The 19,050-nt window shown below is 48.5% G+C and overlaps 5 protein-coding genes across 5 annotated transcripts; 2 read left to right on the top strand and 3 right to left on the bottom strand.

Moving 5' to 3' along the window:
- Window positions 1-7,663: 7,663 nt before the first annotated feature.
- TGAM01_v208010 (hypothetical protein) lies at window positions 7,664-8,533 on the top strand (the record flags this gene model as incomplete). Its single annotated transcript, XM_024550228.1, has 6 exons — window positions 7,664-7,670; window positions 7,780-7,818; window positions 7,869-7,900; window positions 7,959-8,184; window positions 8,240-8,446; window positions 8,493-8,533. The coding sequence occupies 6 exons, from the start codon at window positions 7,664-7,666 to the stop codon at window positions 8,531-8,533; spliced, it is 552 nt and encodes a 183-aa protein (XP_024404998.1).
- A 2,348-nt stretch (window positions 8,534-10,881) lies between these two features.
- TGAM01_v208009 (hypothetical protein) lies at window positions 10,882-12,356 on the bottom strand (the record flags this gene model as incomplete). The annotated part of the gene is made up of 2 exons (XM_024550227.1): window positions 10,882-11,488; window positions 12,268-12,356. The coding sequence occupies 2 exons, from the start codon at window positions 12,354-12,356 to the stop codon at window positions 10,882-10,884; spliced, it is 696 nt and encodes a 231-aa protein (XP_024404997.1).
- A 1,957-nt stretch (window positions 12,357-14,313) lies between these two features.
- On the top strand, window positions 14,314-14,881 carry TGAM01_v208008 (hypothetical protein; the record flags this gene model as incomplete). Its single annotated transcript, XM_018809182.2, has 2 exons — window positions 14,314-14,671; window positions 14,736-14,881. The coding sequence occupies 2 exons, from the start codon at window positions 14,314-14,316 to the stop codon at window positions 14,879-14,881; spliced, it is 504 nt and encodes a 167-aa protein (XP_018657556.2).
- Window positions 14,882-16,361: 1,480 nt separating this feature from the next.
- On the bottom strand, window positions 16,362-16,667 carry TGAM01_v208007 (hypothetical protein; the record flags this gene model as incomplete). The annotated part of the gene is made up of 1 exon (XM_018809181.1): window positions 16,362-16,667. One exon carries the CDS (start codon window positions 16,665-16,667, stop codon window positions 16,362-16,364), a length of 306 nt encoding a protein of 101 aa, XP_018657555.1.
- Window positions 16,668-18,755: 2,088 nt separating this feature from the next.
- On the bottom strand, window positions 18,756-19,043 carry TGAM01_v208006 (hypothetical protein; the record flags this gene model as incomplete). Its single annotated transcript, XM_024550226.1, has 2 exons — window positions 18,756-18,759; window positions 18,826-19,043. Coding segments are annotated over 2 exons (222 nt in total), but the record flags the coding sequence as incomplete, so codon positions are not given.
- Between the last annotated feature and the right edge of the window lie 7 nt (window positions 19,044-19,050).

Here is a 19,050-nt window from a genome sequence, read left to right as displayed (position 1 = left end):
ACAGCAAACGGCGGCAGAACGTGAATTGAACACGATGGCCCGTGCACAAAATCTGTTGGAAGATCACAAACGAATCTCGGCATCTTCGTAGTTATTGGAGCAAAAGACAGAAACATGATACTGCTGCCAACTGTTGTATTAGTCAAGGTATGTAATGCGTCGGATTGAGGACTGTCCTTGGTGCTTTCTAGAGGCTGCCGAGTAAGAAACTGCCTACTCATTGCTCATGGGTAGCATCAGATACTGGATTCATCGCTCAATTCCATGTGAAAGGCCAGACATGTATTAATAGATGATGGTCTAAAAATTGGCTCTTCATCCTCGTATCGTGGCATGCTTCAAACGGTCGTGACAGGGATATGTGTACATGATTTGCTAATGGTGTTTAGCTAGGTAGGAGACGAATCCAGCTCGAACAGTTTGCTAGATGCGCCACTATCCGGTAAAAGGTATGCGCCGGCACAATACCAAAAACCGCAACATTCTATAGACAGTCCATAGCTTACCATAATCGGCACCGTTCGCGATTCTTTCTTTATACATGAATAGGCATTTCGAAGTCTGGGTTCAAAGATTTCAGCTTCAATTGCTGTGAAGCTTGGCTATTTCACGCATAGGTACCACCTATATAGATTGCGATGTTGACTCTGTGATACACCTCGGCCAAGCCGTAAGCCGAAAAAAAAAAGAGAGATCGCAACCAATGGCTTCACCACATCGACTTACAGAACCAGACAGTCCAGAAGGCAAGCGGGTAGCTGCTCGCGCGTCCAAAAATAGAAAATTCTCAAGAAAGATTCTTGAAGAACGGGTCTGGCCGGGGATTGAACCCGGGACCTCTCGCAGAACGACTTGGGGTTTTCCCTAAGCGAGAATCATACCACTAGACCACCAGACCGGAAGTGAAATTGATGTCCATCAGGGGAGTGCAATCGGCTCATCAAGCGCTGTGCGATCGGGCGTTGAAGATGGTCGCAGTGAAGTCAAACGAGAGTTGTGGAGGCTGTGCCGCTTGTATAGTATACTCGTCCCATGCCGTATCACATTTGCAATGAGGAATAGCATCTAGTGATGTCTGGGAATGCAGACTTATTGCCAGACTGCAAAGCCACCCTTGGATTGGATCATGGCTAATTGCAATTCGAGATTGAAGTTCATTTCAAGGAATAGGTACCTCCGTGTAAAAGGGAACAGGAAAGGCACCAGCTACAGACAGGCAGTGAAATGGGTGGATGGTTACACGCATGTCCTTGCTGCAAAAACTTGAAGCTGCGGACGGGCCAATGATTGGCAGCTGGAGACTTGACGGCGACAGGTGCAGCATGGAGCAAGTTACAGCTGCCATGCGGTGGGGGACTGAGTGTACGCAGCGTCTTCGAGAAGAACTCTTTCTCTACCTAAGCACGCAACTCTTCTCTTTTTCACAGACACTGTTGTTGTATTAGAGTGCAGGCAACACCAGCTCGATGAAATCACCTCTGATTGCCCGTCTTAACTCTCTACCGTTCACACCGAGAAAGCACACTCGGTCTCTGCCACATATCCCACCAACACGAGCTCCGATCGGCGCCTTTGACGAGGGACATGGCATCCATCGCATTCGAAACATGGCGCAGCCGCCGACAGATTCAAGGCAGATATGCAGCGCGTGGAAGAATGAGCAGGCGGCAGGAGCGAGCTGACGGTAGGGATGAACATGTATCTACTGGGCACATTAGTGTAGGCAGATACATGTTAATAGTCTTCTACTAACATCACAATACAATCAGTATTGCTACTGCTGCTACTGCTGCTACTGCCTCTTGCTTCTTGCTTCTACTGCTAGCAAAGAGTACTAATGCTACGAGTCTCCCCCAAGACATCTCGGCCCATCTTTTTCTTCTTCTGCAATCTCTTTCTTCTCCAACCACTGCCACAGTTGAGCGTCGCCGTTCTTGACGCTCACGGCGCGTACGTACCCTTCGCGAATTCCTCATAGGAATTCTTCTTCTTGCTTCTCCCTTCTGACTCATCATCGTTTAGGCATGCTGATTTTTCGTTGTTTTTACCGTCCGTATCTCCCTTGTTACCCTCGTCTGTACTGATTGTCTAACTTTGGTAGAATTCTCCTGTTTGTGCACGCTGGCTTTCGCCGCGCTGTGGTAAATATTCCGCTCTTTATTCGTTTTGTAATGACTTGGTCTCAAACTACAACACAGATACCAATCCAACGAGTGCGGGCCTTTGGCCGTTTCCCCTTTATCCGGTAAGTATACTTGAATTCTGTCTATTGGTGTACTTCTTCTAATACATTACTCTTTAAGCAGACACGCTTTCGCCCTGCCGATAGTCTCTAAGCACCTCTCCCTAAACCCCGTTGAGAATCCCCTACAGGACTTTATTCTGTTCGACAATCAGCCGCGTCGTCAGCCTTATAAAGGAGCAATCAGTTACCTAGCCAATGTCACTACTCTTGCCACTCTCGTCGCGAGAAGCATATCTCCCTCGCAGTCCAGAACCAACAGGTAGCCGCTAGGTAGCTGCTACTACTGATACTACTGATACTACTGATACTACTGATACTACTGATACTACTGATACTACTGATACTACTGATACTACTGATACTACTGATACTACTGATATTACTGATACTACTGATATTACTGATACTACTGATACTACTGATACTGCTGATACTGCTGATACTACTGCTACTACTGCTACTACTGCTACTACTGCTACTACTGCTACTACTGCTACTACTGCTACTACTGCTATTGCCGCTACCCCCTACTACTGCTGGTGCCGCTTCTTGCTTCTTGCTTCTTCCGCTGGCGGAGAGTATTTCATGATCCGAGCCTCCCCCAAAACGTCTCGACCTATTCTCATCTCTTCCCCAACCACTAGGTCGACCGTTCCTCCCACACCATTGGGGTTATCCTTCCAACAGACTTCTCCCAATTTGTGCCCGTGGCCGGGCCATTTTTGCCTGGTGGTGGTGGCGGCGGTCGTAGGGGCCGCGGAAACGTCACGTTTTCTCATCTGTGATGACTCCCGTTTCAAAGCTTACGACTAGCAGGCCGTTTGGGAGGCTGTGGTAGCGGTGGCCGTGGCCGGGTGGCCAGTAAAGTCTCGGCCATTTTGTTATCTATCGGATCTTTGCTGACGTCGTGTTAGAGCGGGGCCGTGGTGGCGGCCGGCGCCAGCATCAGCATCAGCATCAACAGCAGCGGGAGGAGCTGGTGGCTGCTCCAGTGCGGCTTTTGGGCCTTTTGGTCCAACAGCAGCAGCAGCAGCAGCAAGCGCAGCAGAGGTGGTGGTGGTGAGCGGTGGTGAAGGGCAAGAAGAAGAAGAAGCAGAGGAAGAAGACAAAAGAATTGTTTTTATCAATTTATTGTGAATTGACGATTTGCTGGCTGCGCTTCTTTCTGTCTCCCACAATGAACTTGCCTTTGTGAAAATGTATGGGAACCGACAATCGCCGACAGCGGCTGTGCTGTTCTTTTGCCTTGTTGTCTACCAATCTTTACTGATACTGTCTAGAGAAGAAGAAGAACAAGAGAAGAAGAAGGACAAGAATCGCACACACGCACACCTCTCTCTCTCTCTCTCTCTCTCTCTTTTATATTCTGTCTTTCTCTCTGTGCCGACTGTAAGCATCTCCATCTTATCCAGTTTCGTAACACCACATTAACTGGCTAAGAAGACAGCTGTCAAACCAGGGGAGCAGGCAATCCGCGTTATGCAGGCAGCTGAACAGCGCCAAGTATCGATAGGGGGCAGTCGTGCGTGCTTTAGAAACCAGACAACAATCTTTGAAGAACGATCCGCAGAGCTTGAGGGCCAAGTACCCCGACAACGATGCCGAAGTCAAGGCCCTCGACGACAAAATTGAGGCTGTCAATCTTTAAACCGAACAAATCTTAGCATCTTCGAATCCAGTAACAAACGCGACCAGACTTTGACCGACAAACTCACTAAGCGGCGCCAGCAAAACGCCGAACTCGCCCGCGAGCGCACGCCCTCCAGCAATCGGAGCAAAACGCAAAGGGGCAGCTTAATAGTGCCAAGTATCGACAGGAGGCGCTTCGGGAGCAGGTCGACCTGGACCGCCAAAATGCCGAGTGGCTCGAGATGGAATGAAACGACGAAGCTCTCAAGTACCGCAAGAAAAGTGTCCCTCATCGCGCGTTTAAAGGACTTGGTAGCTTTCAATGACGAGCATCAGCAGCGAGATCTGGAGCGGGAGGAGGTGGAGGAGTTGGTGAAGCAGCTCTCAGCTTTGAGTGGTGTTGGGGCGCGACTTGCACAAGGTAATAGCTCGCGGTATTACATGACAGAAAATGTCAAGGTCTAACAACAGCTTTTCTTCTTGAAAAGTCTTCATACACAAGTTGCCAACTACAACCTGGCGAGGTAAAGAGGACTTGAGTCACTCGGTACGTGATCAAAATGTTGAAATTTGTATTGTGGTATGCGCTGCGTCTGTATGCATGTACTTGAAAAACCATTCGCTCAGCTTCGGCGCCTCTCGGTGTGTAAAGTTGACATAGTGATGAAGGTACAAATGCAAAGTCTGGGTGATGGCAACCATTAGTAAATACTAGGTTGACGATTAGTATGAAAGATGATGCGCTCCTACCTTTAATCCTATCTGTTTGACAGGAGAGCTCTGTTGTAGACCTTGGCTCGATCTCAGAGACAACGACTGGCCAAAGGAGCAAAGTTGAATTATCGAGATTGGCAATGTTGGTACGCGCAAGTGTAACGGGTCAAGGATGACAGACATTATCCATGGCCAAAGTATATCATCCGACTTATGATGTGATTCTTGTGCTGCATATCTTCCGACAATGTTCGTGCCTCGTGGTTCATAGTGCTGGCCTTGGATACTCGTTCGGTTTGTCGTGTAATGCGTACTGTCAATGTTGATCCGTTCCTGGTTCATAGAATCAGTTTCGAGAACGAATGTGAAGACAGACTAATGTGCCTACTAACCTTTGTACCACTGTGCTGATGGCTAGGGAGTTGTTCGTGCTTGGTGTGTTTGGGCATCATGACGCCGAGCATGCGGAGGACGGGTTGATTGTCGGCAGCGATGCCACATGTGCCAACGATGGAAGGATGAGACTTCTACTCAGTATTCGGAATTGGGAACATGGCGGTAGGAAAAGCGATGTCTTCCCAGGCGATGGGCTACTTGATTTGCCACATAGCTTCTTCTACAGCGTCAATGATGAGAAAATTCACTCGTTCCTCTTGTGAGGCGAAGATGAATGCTGGGTTGCCAGCGGTTTTTGGACGGTCAGTGCATCCAAGACTGACAGTGCTATAATCAGGGTCATTGAAGTGGCCTCCCAGCACTCTTCTGTGAGGCTGAGAATGTGTTTCTACACTATCAGGAGTCCTGGAGCGGCCCCGTCGTGTTTCCCAGCCGGTGATCAAGCTGTGTGCGGTTTTGGACGCTTCTTTGTTCCGAAAAAAAAAAGTCTCGTCCATGTTGCCTAGTATGATTTGAACGGTACATAACTTTCAACCTGAACACGCTTGATGTTAGAATTGTCACCAGAGCTGCCTCGATATATGTGCACATGCTTACAATATGGACGAGAATTAAATGGAGCCCAACTAGACAACAACTGTAATAATGACCGACTATCTTCGGAGATCAATGGTACTGTAAAGGATCTTCCATATAAGATATGATAAGATATGGGTTCGGACAGTGTCTAATTGGCTCTGTAATTCCTATCTGGCGTCGGGGTTGGTCTTCCAACTTGAGCATGTTTTGCTTCTGGAGTTTAATTGACATGTATCAACGTCAGAAGGATGAGACTTCCGGGCCTTGATTTGGAACAGTAAGCTTAGCAAAGCGATTCATCTGGAAGCGATGGCCTATTTAACTTGCCACATCGCTTCTTTTATGGCGCCGACGACGAGAGACACTGTTGAGTCGTTTCGTGAAATGCAGGTGAATGCTGCACCGCCAACGGTGTTCTTGCAGTCAACGCCGTCAAGCGTAACGGGGCCATGATCGAGGCGATCAATGTTACCTCCGCGGCACGGTTTCGCGAAGGCTGTGACCGAGTTTTGCTTAATATGACGAGACTTGAAGCTGTCCCATTATGCTCTGCAGCCGGTGATAAATCCTAGATCTGATGAAGAATGTCCTCCGTGCGCCGTGGTATACAATGTTTCGAACAGACGCTTTAAACACGCTAAACACGGCTAATGTTAGCATTGTCACTAGAGCTGCCTTGATACATGTGCACATACTTACGGATTTGACAGCCATTAGATAGAACTGGACTATGTCGCCCCTCTCCCCCTTTTTCCAGTCGTTTTGACGGCCGTCCTCCGTTCAGACTCTTGTCTGGTCCCCCGATGCCATGCTCCGTGCTGCTAGTTGTTCCATTATTTGATCGTACATGTCGTTACGGTTGTTGGTGCTGGAGATTGTGTCCACCGAAGTGGGATTCGCTTGTCGGAGCAACTTGTTGGTTTGCAAGGGGGTTTGGATCGTGTCTATGTGGTTTTGGAATTCCTTTCTGGCGTCGGTGCTAGTCTTCCAACTTGAGCATATTTTGTTTTCGGAGGACTTGCTCGGCTTCGATGGATGACGGCTGCTGTGATGATTGGTTACCTTGTGAAATAACTTCCACCGTCAAGAAGGTGGTGTAGAAGATACTGAGCCAGAAAATGATACAACCATTTGACATATCAAGACAGTGAACCAGTGTTAAAACTTGCAACTCGAAGCTGATTGCAGAGACTTTTATTCAGAAAATATATCCAATTCTATAACAGCCTGCAGCTGGTTGTACGTCTGGCACCTCAGTGAAAGACTGGCAGCTGCACACGCGCCAGGCCTCGTACCTGTCAGGTTGGCACCAGCTGGCAATGAAAGTGAGAAGCGAGTGAAAGGAAAAGCGCGTCGCGTTGCCAGCTGAGCGTGTCAGGCCTGCATATGTAGATTTCCAAATTTCCCGTCAGTGTTTTGTTTTCTCTTCTCTTCCTTTCTCCAACTTCACCGTGATTGACGCTCCCGACAGCAAGTACCCCCGCGACTATTGCTTTTCTCCTACGAATGCCTCATTTGGGTGATCCTAACGTACATGTAGATTTCTCCAATTCTTTTGACGTTTTTACGTCGTTTCTCCGTTAGTATCTCCTTGGTCATCGCCGTGCTTGCACTGACATCAGACTTCAACAGAATTCCGTTCGAATCATCTGCCGGCTTTTGCCGTTGTCGTTTCGTAAGTAGTCCCCTGCCTACCCTTACCTGACCAACAGATGTCTAACTGTGAGATAGAAATTCTACAATTCTACTTGTCCGGGCCTTGTGCCGTTTTCCGTGAGTACTTCTTCCCACCTGACGTTTCAGAGATATTCCTAGGAATGTCTCATTTGGTGGTTCTAACGTGTATACATAGTCCATAACTTTTTTTCGACGTTTTTTCGTCGTTTCGGTAAGTATTTGCTTCCTCGCCATGTGCCACCATTCTGACCTTGTCAATCTTTGATAGAATCCAACCATATTCGTGGGCCCAAGGCCGATTTGTGAGTATTCTCTCGGCTGCTACTGAAGTGGCTATCTAACTGTTGAATAGTATTCGTTACTTTCTACATTCGGGCCTTGTGCCGCTCTCCGTAAGTACTTCTTCCAACTGACGCTTCAGAGATGCCTGGTGTCTAACTATGAATAGAAATATTCGAATCATTTTCCGGCTTTTTGAGCCGTTGTCGTCAGTATCTCCCTTCAGTGTAGTGTATCATATCTAACCCACTACTACTCAGATTTTCTCCCACTCTCTCTCTCTTTTTCTCTCCGAGACCGTAAGTATCTTCCCTTGGCCTGGTTTACACTATCTGACTTTACTGTCTAGATTCTCCTCGACTCTCTCCCTCTCTCTCAACCGTAAGTATCTCTCTTTGGCCCAGATTATTTACATTACATTAGCTGACTAAGAAGATAGATGTCGAGTGATCGTGCAATTCGCCTATTGCAGGCGACGGAATCGGTTCTCCGAGCGAGCGGTGTGGCTGGGAGTGGTGCTGGCGGTGGCGGTGGTGGACGTGGGGGCCGCGGTCGCGGCAATGGTAATATTCTCTCCTCGGCGACAATTCTTGTCTCAAAGCTCACAACTCAATTAGGCCGGCATGGCGGTTGTGGTGGTGGCGGCAGTGGCCGCGGAGTGACGAGTAAGCCTCAGTCTCTTTCCGTGCTTTCTATCACATCTTTGCTAATATTGTTTAGAGCGGGGACGTGGACGTGGCCGTGGCCGTGGCCGTGGCCGAGGAGGTGGCCAGGCGGGCGGGAATGTTCGTGGTGGTAGCGGCCGTGGTGGTGGTGATCGTGGTGGTGGTGGTCGTGGTGGTGGTCGTGGAGGCTCCGGCCCCATTGGCAACCCTCGTGACGGCAGCAATGTCGTCCCAGCTTTGGACCGGTTGGAAGGTCAGGCTGGTGAGACCCTTCCTATTCGGAGGCGGTTTCGCGCGGGCGTCTTTAGGACCCCCGGCCATATTGGCCGGGGTAGAGACGGCACCTTGACCAGGAGGGAGGCAGAGGCAGCCGAACTCCTGGGCTTGCCTTTGGTGGAGGATGTCGTCCCGCCACGGGAAGAGCAGCAGCAGCGGGAGGAGGGGAAGGAGGAGGGAGAGGAGGAGGTGAAGGAGGAGGAGGCGGTGAAGGAGGAGGAGGGAGAGGAGGAGAATCCGTGGTGGTGGTGAGAGAGACGGGGAAGAAGAAGAAGAAGAAGATGACGACGACGACGATGACGACGACGATGATGATGATGACGACGAAGAAGACGAAGAAATCTTTCTTTCTTTGAGCATTTTTATTCCAAAGTGAAGACCTGCCTGCTGCACTCCCTCTCACACTAACCCGCCGCTGCGAAACTGTGCTACAAATCGAATGTTGACAGCATACAATGTAAATGATAAACGTGCTGATGCTCTCCTGACAGTGAGTTACAGGCCCAAGAATTTTCCCCTTCACTATAAAGCCACACGCCAACTGTTAGTAAGAAGAGCTATAACTATAACTTCCTACAAGCAAGACAGAAAGAAAGTTGATGATTATTTCCATTCACGACGCTGGTCAAATCGAGCCTACAACCATTAGTCTCAGAGGCAGACGCTGACATTGCCACGCCAGATGTGCCAGTAGCTTTGTATTTGCACTTTGTAATCGTGCCAAATCTTTATGTCTAAAGATGACATTCAAGTCACTCCGTGCTTCTGTGTTTGCAATTGGTATATCAAATTGTTGCTACAATTGGACTCTCTGAGTCGGCGCCAATGTCTTCTTTGCCGCACTTGTCGGTAACCCAAAAGCTGCACAATGCCTCGTTGAAGACTGTCCAGAAAATAGAGAGAGAGAAAAAGACGCCTCTATTGAGTGTGCTGGTGTGGTGGGCACAACAAACGCGTCTCGCGACAACACGTGGCTGCAGAGCGATATCGCTGTACCATGGAAGCTGACATTATTCTCGGGTCTATGTTACACCTCTCTCTGGATTTCTACCGCGCTGTCTTTAATGCGGCATCTCAAGTTGCAGAGTCGACGATGTTCTCCCGTGTTCTGACATGATTCGTCAGTGCTTTCCTCGTCGTCTTGCTGTATCGATCTTGTCAGTATGTACATGCACCTGCCTACCTGAGTGGGAAGGCACGTACAGATACAGTCGGTCAAAAAACAAAAGATGGTGGAAGGTGCACTTATTGACCGCTCCTCAAGCTCAAGACTTGCAGTCACCTGCCTCCGCATCCAAAACTTAGCAAAACAACATCGACAGTCGCGTATCTCGTCTTCTTTTTTTCCACTCCCAGAGAGTTCATGGTTGTTCGAGTATACAAACAACCCCCGCTGACGAGAAAACCAGCACCAAGTCTCTTTATTGCAGTATACTGAAGTTCCAATTCGATCGTTATCACGATTTCCCTCTCTTTTCCTTCCCAATTCCTCCCATTCCCTCCCATCTCATCTCACTTCCCTCCCCTCCCCTCCCCTTCCCCAACGACTTTCGGGCAGGAATATTCCTAGACGATCAAGATGCCTGCTCAGAAACGCACTTCTGAGGTTTTTGCTCCAATTGATTCGGACTCGGCTAACAATTCTTCACAGACGATCAAATCCTGTGACGAAACCGAAATGCCAACTTCGCACAAGAGGCAGATGGCGTAGGACGCCGAGTCCCGCTGCAGACCATCTCCGGACCGACCTTGAACATTCTGACCTCGGAAAGTCACGACGGCGAGGTGTGTGACCAGAAGTATGGCCAATACGGGCACGAGGGGCCATCCCGCGTCGAGAAAATCCGGCGCGATGGCAAGGCCGGTTACCCGAAGCATGGGTATAACGGACACGAGGGATCATTCCGTGTCAAGCAAATCCGGCACAATGGCACCAGGAGCATTAACAAGAGAGACACGATGGATCATGCCGTGCCCAGGAGAACAGCAGACACAATAAGCAACTCCGTGTCTAGCTTCTTCTCTCTCTTCCTCTCTTCAAAGAGAAGTCAGAGAAGCTACAGACTGGGGTTTCTAATTCTGAAGATCATTCTGAAGAGGCAAGGCCCGATAACCTGAACCCGTGGTCCCCGATTCTGACGATGAATGGGGCGAGGGGGGATATCCGAGCACATCTCCTGAACCGCGTCGAAAATCCCTAGCAGGGCTTTGCTCTGTTTGACAATCAACCTCGTTCGTCAGTCTCGTGAGAGGAGCAACCAATTACCCAGCCAACCTCATCACTCTTGTCGCTCTCATCGCGAGAAGCGCAATACCCCCAATCGCAATCTTCTGCTCCTCAGCTCGTCTCTCGTTTAGTTCTTCTTCTTCATCATCATCATCATCATCATCATCATCATCATCATCATCACATTTTCCAGTTCAGCCGCCTTTGCCGGGTCCCTTTGCGCTTATAATGCCGCCGGTATTGAGGTTGTTCTCTTTGCTTTCTGGTTTCGTTGATAATCTCCGCTTTCGTGAAACTGAACAAGCAACCTCAATACTAGCCGCACCACTTTGCTTCGTCGCGGGAGGAGCACGACCGGCGGGCCCAGGAACTCCAACAGAAGAATTAAGAGCGGGTGTGACTACAACAGCAGCAACAGTAGCAGCTGAGATGGAAGCAACGAAGCGAGAGGTGATGGAGAGAATCATCGTTGCCTCAAGCTCACGACTCAAAAGAGGCCGTCTTGGCGGTTGTGGTGGTCGTCGTCGTCGTCCTCGTCGTGGAGGCTCCGGTCTCATTGACACCGTCGTGACGAAAGCAATGCTACCCCAGATTTGGACCAGTTGGAAGGTCAGGTTGATGAGAGCAGTATCAACAGCAGTAGCCCAAGTTTGCCTCCCTGCAGGAGGAGTTCCAGTGGCGGGCCGAGGTACTCCAGCAGGAGTACCAGGAGAGGGCTCGGCTGGAGCAGGAGCAGCAGCAGCAGATGAGGGATGGGGAGCGGGAGGAGTACGAGAGCACCATTGCTGCTCTGCAGCAAGACTTGGCGCGGGTGCGGACGCGGGCCGGTGAGGCTCCGGGTGGGGAGGCCGAGGTGGCCGGTGGGGAGGAGTGTGGGCCGGTGAGGCCATGGACTTGGAGATGGAGGTGGAGGGCGGAGGAGAAGAAGGCGGAGGAGAAGAAGGCGGAGGAGAAGAAGGCGGAGGAGAAGAAGGAGTAGGGGGCTGTTGTATTTTTGTGTTTCTTTTTTACCAATTTTTTTTTTCCTTGTTTTAATAAAATTTTCTTTGCTTTGATCATTTTTTATTTGAATAGAACATCTGCCGGCTGCCTGTTTTTTCTCCCGCGGTAAACTCGTCTATGTGATGCAGTAACATAAGGTATAGCTTCGCCTAAAAACATCTACAAAAATACACGCAGCTCTTAAATACACCAGAAAGATCTGCATCGCATGGGACAATGCAAGCATAATATGGAGTTACTAGGAGAATGTAGTCGTTTCCCCCTTGTGCTTTCAGTATTGGTATGTACGAAGTTGGAATAGCCGGTTTGATCGAGGTGGCCAATATTGTTCGAGGTCACCTTTTTCGAGTGAAACCCCGATTTTGATCTTAGTCAGCCTAGTTGAACGAGCTCAAGACGATTCGTTCAAATCACTTTGTCTGAGTCAAGCTACCTTTTCTTTCCCTCCCTCCCCTGTAGACCTGCGATTCTCAATGGAATAGCGGCTGGCAGTAAGCAGTCGTGATATTGACATAATTATAGTGGGACATGCCGGAGGCTGCGGAGCTGTGATTGGCTTTTGTGAAAGAGCGCCAGACCCGGGAGGTAGACGAGGATTCCTCCAACCAGATGGGAAGAACGGGGGCTTTGGGGGCATCGGAAGAGGACGAAGAAGACGAAGAGACATGGGCGGATGGGGAGGTGGTGGTCTTCCAGAAGAGCAAGGCCAAGAAGGGTACCGAGAAGCCTCAAAAATAAGGAGTCGTTTGTTTTTTCGTTTTCTGTTGAACAGAAAGGGGAGCAGGAGAAGAAGCAGGGGGGAGGAGAGGAGAAATAAGAGAAGACGATAAATTACTCTTTGTATAAATGCCAATTTTATTACAACTTAAATACATGTATGTGTAGGCTACTCCTACTTCAGCTACTTCAGCTACTAATGCTATTGCTACTTTTACTACTGATGCTATTATTGCTATTACTGCTACTGATGCTACTGATGCTACTTCTACCAGGACTTCATTCTTCTTTCACACAGTCGAGGTGAGTCTCGTCCACGCTCTAAGCGGCTCAATGTGAAATGGACAAGTGGACTGGACGGCATTACTCGTTGAATCCAACACATTGCAAGTTTCGTCAAAACTGGCATTAAGCGACCCTGCAAAGCCATAGGCCACAGCTATGACCATCGAGGTCATGACTATACAAACTACCAACGGGTTTCGCACCGACACAAGGGTTGGAGTTCAAGCTCAATGGCTGTAGGTTTGTCACCCTTGCTTCAAGTTTCTTGTAGCAATACAAAAATGGCAAAGCGCCATCAGAAGATGATGATGGCGATCAACAAGGCGCGATTGTACCGGCAACCCATCAACTAGTACTCAGTAAGACGCGTGACAGCTGAGAATGCCCAACATCCAATTGCCAATTGAAACGCGGTACCAGCTACGACAGACGGCATTCACAGTGCATTGACTGAATTGATACATTCCTCAGCCCCGAGGTTTGAGCAGCACTCACTTCAAAGACAGCTGATTTCTGGTCCGTTTGGCAGAAAATGGTGATGATATGCCTCCAGCAAGTAACCCCTGGGATGACCCCATCCCTAATTCCCCAGGGAAGATTTAGGACAGCCGTTGTTGAAGCCATGACCGAGTATACGTGTGTGGAGGCGGTAACAGCAATTGATGACATGATCTTGCCGGTCCCGGAGCGATGACTCGCACTTCTTCGTGGTGTTTCGATGACCATGCAGACCGTGAGTGTGCGCGTATCGATGCGACTCCAGAGACAACCTACTCAAAGCTAACAGTAGCGATGCTATAGTGATCGCAACTGCGATTAGAGCCATTGCATGGGCGATACAGACGACACAATGCTCCCGCGGAGCATCCGAATCAGCAGGAACCTCCTCACGGTCGATAGCAGAGACATGTTCAATTAAGCACTGAGATCGAGAATAGGGGCGCCATTTGGAAGTCTGGCGGATCTTTGGCAATGGTTTTGATGGCAATGATTTTGATGGCATAAATGAGCTATTAGTCCATAGAATCTGTCCATGTGGATGGATTTGCCTATAATGTTCATCATGCTACCCAAAGAGCTTGTAACCTTCTCATTACTCCTCCTTCTTCTCTCCTCCTCATCGTCTTGCTACTGCTACTGCTGCTGTCGGATCAGAAGATCCATCTGGTGGCGAACCAACCGCAGCTTGTGCTGCAGAGCCGCAACAACCTGCTCCAGCTCCTCCACTCTTTGCTGATGTTGCGGCTGTTGCTGTTGCTATTGTTGTTGTTGTTGTAGAGAAATGTATGTCTCCCCATTAGACAGAATCCTCAAAAGAATGTCGGCCAAGGGAACCTGCTAGTCGGAACGAATGAAGCTGAAGAAGAAAGAGAAATCAAAACAATGGCGGGAAATTTGGAACCACCCTATGCGTGCAGACCTGACACGCCCAGCTGGCAACGCGACGCGTCTTTGACCTCACTGAATTCTCACTTCCAAACTGCCAGCTGGTGCCAGCTTGACAGGTGCGAGTCCAGACGAATACCAGCTGTCAGTTTATTATGACGCCAGGCGTATAGCCGGCCACAGAAAGCTACAGAGTTGCTGCATTGCTACGGGTACTGTCACCTTTTTGTTCTGACATGCCAAATCGTTATTTCGTTCCTATAGCTCAACATCTTTTGGGGGAGCTCTTCGACAGTGAAGCTTTCTGCAAAGGTAACCGCATGCGCTCATTAGAGCAGCCATCGTCCACCAAGTCTAACCTCAGCAACCATCACACAAGTCACGACATTGAAAAGGATACAAAACTCCTGAAGCAAGACCAGCGCAAGTTGGAAGACCAACATCGACGACAGGAAAAGATTCTCCGTGGCCACAGGTCGATCCGACAAGCGAACTCGATCTTCATAGGCACGATCTCCAGCACCAACAATTCTATCGACATTTACGACCAAAGGATGGGACACAGTCCAGTTCTATCTAAACCCCGTCAATACTGTGAGTATGCGAACATGTATCGAGGCATCTCTGGTGACAATTCTAACATCAGCCGTGTTTGTAGTATTGAAAGCTACCGTTCGAACAATGGCATACCCAGGCGACGTCATTCTTCCTCGAATCCGAGATTCATCACTGGCCGAGAAGCACAATGAGGCCGCTCCGAGTGCATTAATATCAGGCAAATCCATTGACAACCGTCGTACATAGGCTATCACCCATAGCCAGGAGCTCGATGCCGTCTATTGCTTTCAGGCCAACCACGCTAGGCCAGGCTTAACCTCCTCATCAGGGACAATAGAAATGCTACAATTAATCCATAGCTTGCCGCCGGATAGGAATAACAGCAGCCAGCCTTGTTACTGATCAGGTGCCTATTTCCATCTGCGTGGATTTGCAGTCTTCATCATACCTAGTACTTATCCAGCCCAGCGGAAGAAGCGGTCCGTGTGTCCGTACCAGGACCGTGCCACACTGCCAAGCAATAACAGCGCACCCTATCTTTTGTCAATTTATCATTTCATATATCCATTGTCCTCTTCAATACTGACACTTTCCCAGGTAGAGTTAGCAGCTCGTGATAAGGATCAGTAGGTATTTTAGCCGTTATGGTGATGATGAGGCATTTCGGAAATTGTAAGTCTGGTTTAATGCCGGCCGGCACGCAGCAGCCTGGTGAAGCTCTTCTCACCTACCCAAAAAATAGCTCCCACGCGTCGCCAAACAAGTCTCAATCTTGTGTAACTATGTAAAACCTTCCATCTCAATAGTCTTTTCACCTCTCATCTTCTTCGTGTTCGGATCGCCTCATCGGTTGCCACTGTGAGAGCCGTCGATGAAATCTGATACCGACTACCTACCATCACCATTAATCCCCCCCTTGCCTCATTTCTTTTCTCTTCTGCAATTGCCTCTATCTTTGTCCTTCTTTCTCTCGAAGCCGCATTTGGCGATTTCGAAAGCTCAAAACGAAAAAGGTCAACTTCGTATCGCCTCCACCCTCGATCGAGAATCGCGCGCCATTGTCGACCTAATCCCAAGGCACGAAAATCGTGGCTGCCATTGACGACGTCAGTTATATCATAGGTCATCTTGCTTTAGAGGCGTACGTGAAACTCGCACTGCTCCTTTGCCCACTGACTGTAGCGAGGTACGGTTGTATGCGCTGATCAGTCTACTTATACAAGCTAATGCTGACGTCTCAGTAGTTATGGAGTCTTATTCACCACCAAATAACGTTCGCGAAAAAGATAACAACGATGACCAGAGTTGGAGGGCGACAGCCTCGATCATGGGAGTCTGGCAATCCAAGACGTGTCTACCACATCCTATTGATTGACACAGTGTGTCGAGCATAGCTATCACACATTCGTCAGATTCGTGAACAAAGTGGCTTTCTCCAGTATGCTCTCGCCAATAGGGCGAGTGCCTCAGCATCCCTTCAGCATTCCCATTCCAAATTCATGCTTAAATAGGCCACTAATGTGCAAACAACAGGAAATAACAGGAATCGAGAATCGTCTACATCAAAAATAAGAGTTATAAAGATCGTTTACATTTCCAACCTGCTAGAACTATCGACTCGTTTTGTCCCTCCAATGCATCCTCTTCGCTTATCTTGTCGCTCATATCCAACTCTGTCTGCCATCCAGTTCAAGCCAAACGATGTCGCAATCAGGCAAAAGCACGATCATGGGGCATAGCACTGCCAGTTGTAGGCGCCGCCGCTACAACCGGAATAGGCGCCGCCATTGGAGTACGTCTGTTGGCAGCATCGGCTGATATCAATCCCCCCGTCCCAGTTTCCATTGGTTGGATTGTAGCATTGCCAATCATCGCAGCCGGAGCCAGCGATTGCTTGCTCTGAACCGTTGGAGTATTGCTCCTGGCAGCAAGCCTGCATATTCACACCACCTAGCGTCGTGTCGCCAATAACGCCAGCGATAAGGGTGGTAGCAGCAATAGCGCTCAGGGTACGGAGGGAGATGAACGTCATGATGGCTTTTTAAACTTGCGGTTGCTTTGGGCTGGTTTATAAATGGTCAGAAACAGTTTATCATCGTAGCCAGGGAGCTCTTACCTAATAGCCAATGGCAAAATAGAGAAAATGGGAATTAGCCAAGAGGTAAAGAAGAGCCTTGAATGTGGAACAGGCGATGGAAGACTATCATTTCTGGGGGAGATATCATGGTATACTTATACATGAAACCCTCTAGTAGCTTTCGGGATTTATCTCGATCAATCTATGCTTTTCCCTTCCAAGTGGCATTTGCCTTCTCCGCCAAGGGAGAAATAACTGAGTGCATCAATTCTGTACGCTAGTTGGACCAAGGAGGCAGCGAAGGATCGTCGAATATCGCATATGAATGTAGTCTGGAACATGGAGGCATCCCGTAGATTTGCGAAGGATTCTCATGCACTGGGATGTAAATACAGGCGGCGCGTGAAGCCGTCATATGGAGCCCGTTGAATACCATGCCTTTAGTTCAGCGAATGATTTTGAGTCAAACATGAAGCTGTCTGCGACCTAGAATTGTTCGTATAATAACACTTTTTCTATTGATCATCAAGTCCTTTTCTTTCAAGTACATCACAAGCATAAAATTGCATTTACCTGAAAACTATGCGAATCTTTCAGCGGCTCTTTCAACGGCCTCGTAGAATGAGGGGTCCAGCGGTTCGTCGGCACTGTCTACTACATGTGATTTGCGGGCTGTCGTCAAAGATAGTAATTAAGTCTATTCTAATCCTACGCTTCTCACGGCACGGGTTCTACGTCAGATTTCGGCTAAAATAAGCTCCCTATTGGTTGAAATACGCAAAACAAGTCAGAAGGATGAAAGAAATGAGAGAATGAGAATGGACAAAAAGTCTAATGGCAAAAGTCATAAGCGGAAAATAATCCGTCCTCCCGCATACAAGCGACGTAGCAGCGACACTTCTTCCAATGACAACACGTCTTGAATTGCCCATCGCACATATTCTTACAATAGTCGGAGTAGACGTGGAGAGGACGTTTCCCGAATAGTCCACTAAGCAAAGGCTGAAATCGCAACTTCGGCTGCATTAGTGCTGTTCCTTTTACGGGTATACATTACTCGAATTGCCGTATCTCCGCTGACATGCATGATGAACGGCGACCTCGAGGCCAATTCACGACGCGTATTACATCTATGAAGCTGGGCTTAAAATAAGCCCTACAAAGAGTGGGAGATACCAAAGTGAGAGAGTTGCCGGCCAAGATAGAGGCACAGAACCATCAGGACCGCAAGTCAGTGATCAATTGATACCAACACATGAGCTTTGCTCCTTGAGAATCTCTTCATATTGTAGGTAAACATATTTGCACATGTTCATCATCCCATAGATCTCTTGGCATCGCCCTGCTTGGCAATCTCTGGTATCAGCTCTGATCCCGGTCCGTCCATGGTTCAAAGCGATCGAGCCACTTTTCTTTCGCCTTACTTGTCTTTTGGCGTTTCCTTACCGGTTAAAGTAACATTCAACGTAGGTACTTAGAGCTCCTAGGAAAGGCTAGCCCTAGGGTTGGTCATTCCATCTAAGTGGCTTGAATACGAGATGCGTTTTGAATAGGCCTCCAAGCGATACTAGTAGAGTTGCTACTTCGGCGACCCTGGTTTTAATAGTGTGCCCGATTTGGAGACGTACATCCGAAGAAAAAGGATTCAGCAGGGATACGGTTGAAGTAAGGCTGATGCCAAGATGGAAGAGAGGCAATAGTATGAAGTGAGGGTGGCTGAGCAGAGTCCCTACTACTACCGCCAGCGTCCGAGTCGACACGGAGGAGGTATGCGACGTCTTTGTAACCTCAAAGATGTAAAATTAGTCCCATTGTTACAAAGAAGTTATCTTTACAAGGCATTTCATGGGACTCAAGATAGGTTTAGAAGCATCTTAGCAGAGATTATCCAGCACCTCAATTCTATTGTCCAACGCCCCCGCTATATCTAAATAACACAGGTGAGGCGGGAAAGCACGAGCTGCAATGCTCGGGCGAAGTACGCCACTCCGATTTCGTAAAGGCAACCAGTTCCAACCGCGGCGCTTTGAGTAGAGAAGCTTCAAAGCTATTAATATTAATATTTCCCGAACTAAGAGCAACTAAATCCCAAACAGTCTAATTATCTACATACAAATTTATATTCAATAAATTTAGCGGCAGTAGCAGCGATAGCAGTAGTAGTAGTAGTAGTAGTAGTAGCTGTAGCGTCTGTAACATCAGTACATGGTACATCAGTAGCATCAGTAGCATCAGTAGCATCAGTAGCATCAGTAGCATCAGTAGCATCAGTAGCATCAGTAGCATCAGTAGCATCAGTAGCATCAGTAGCATCAGTAGCATCAGTAGCATCAGTAGC

The sequence above is a fragment of the Trichoderma gamsii genome, assembly GCF_001481775.2.
Source record: "Trichoderma gamsii strain T6085 chromosome Unknown Scaffold_32.2, whole genome shotgun sequence".
Lineage (NCBI taxonomy): Eukaryota > Fungi > Ascomycota > Sordariomycetes > Hypocreales > Hypocreaceae > Trichoderma > Trichoderma gamsii.
Note: the sequence above shows the minus strand (reverse complement) of the source record. Positions and strands in the feature narration are given on the sequence as shown.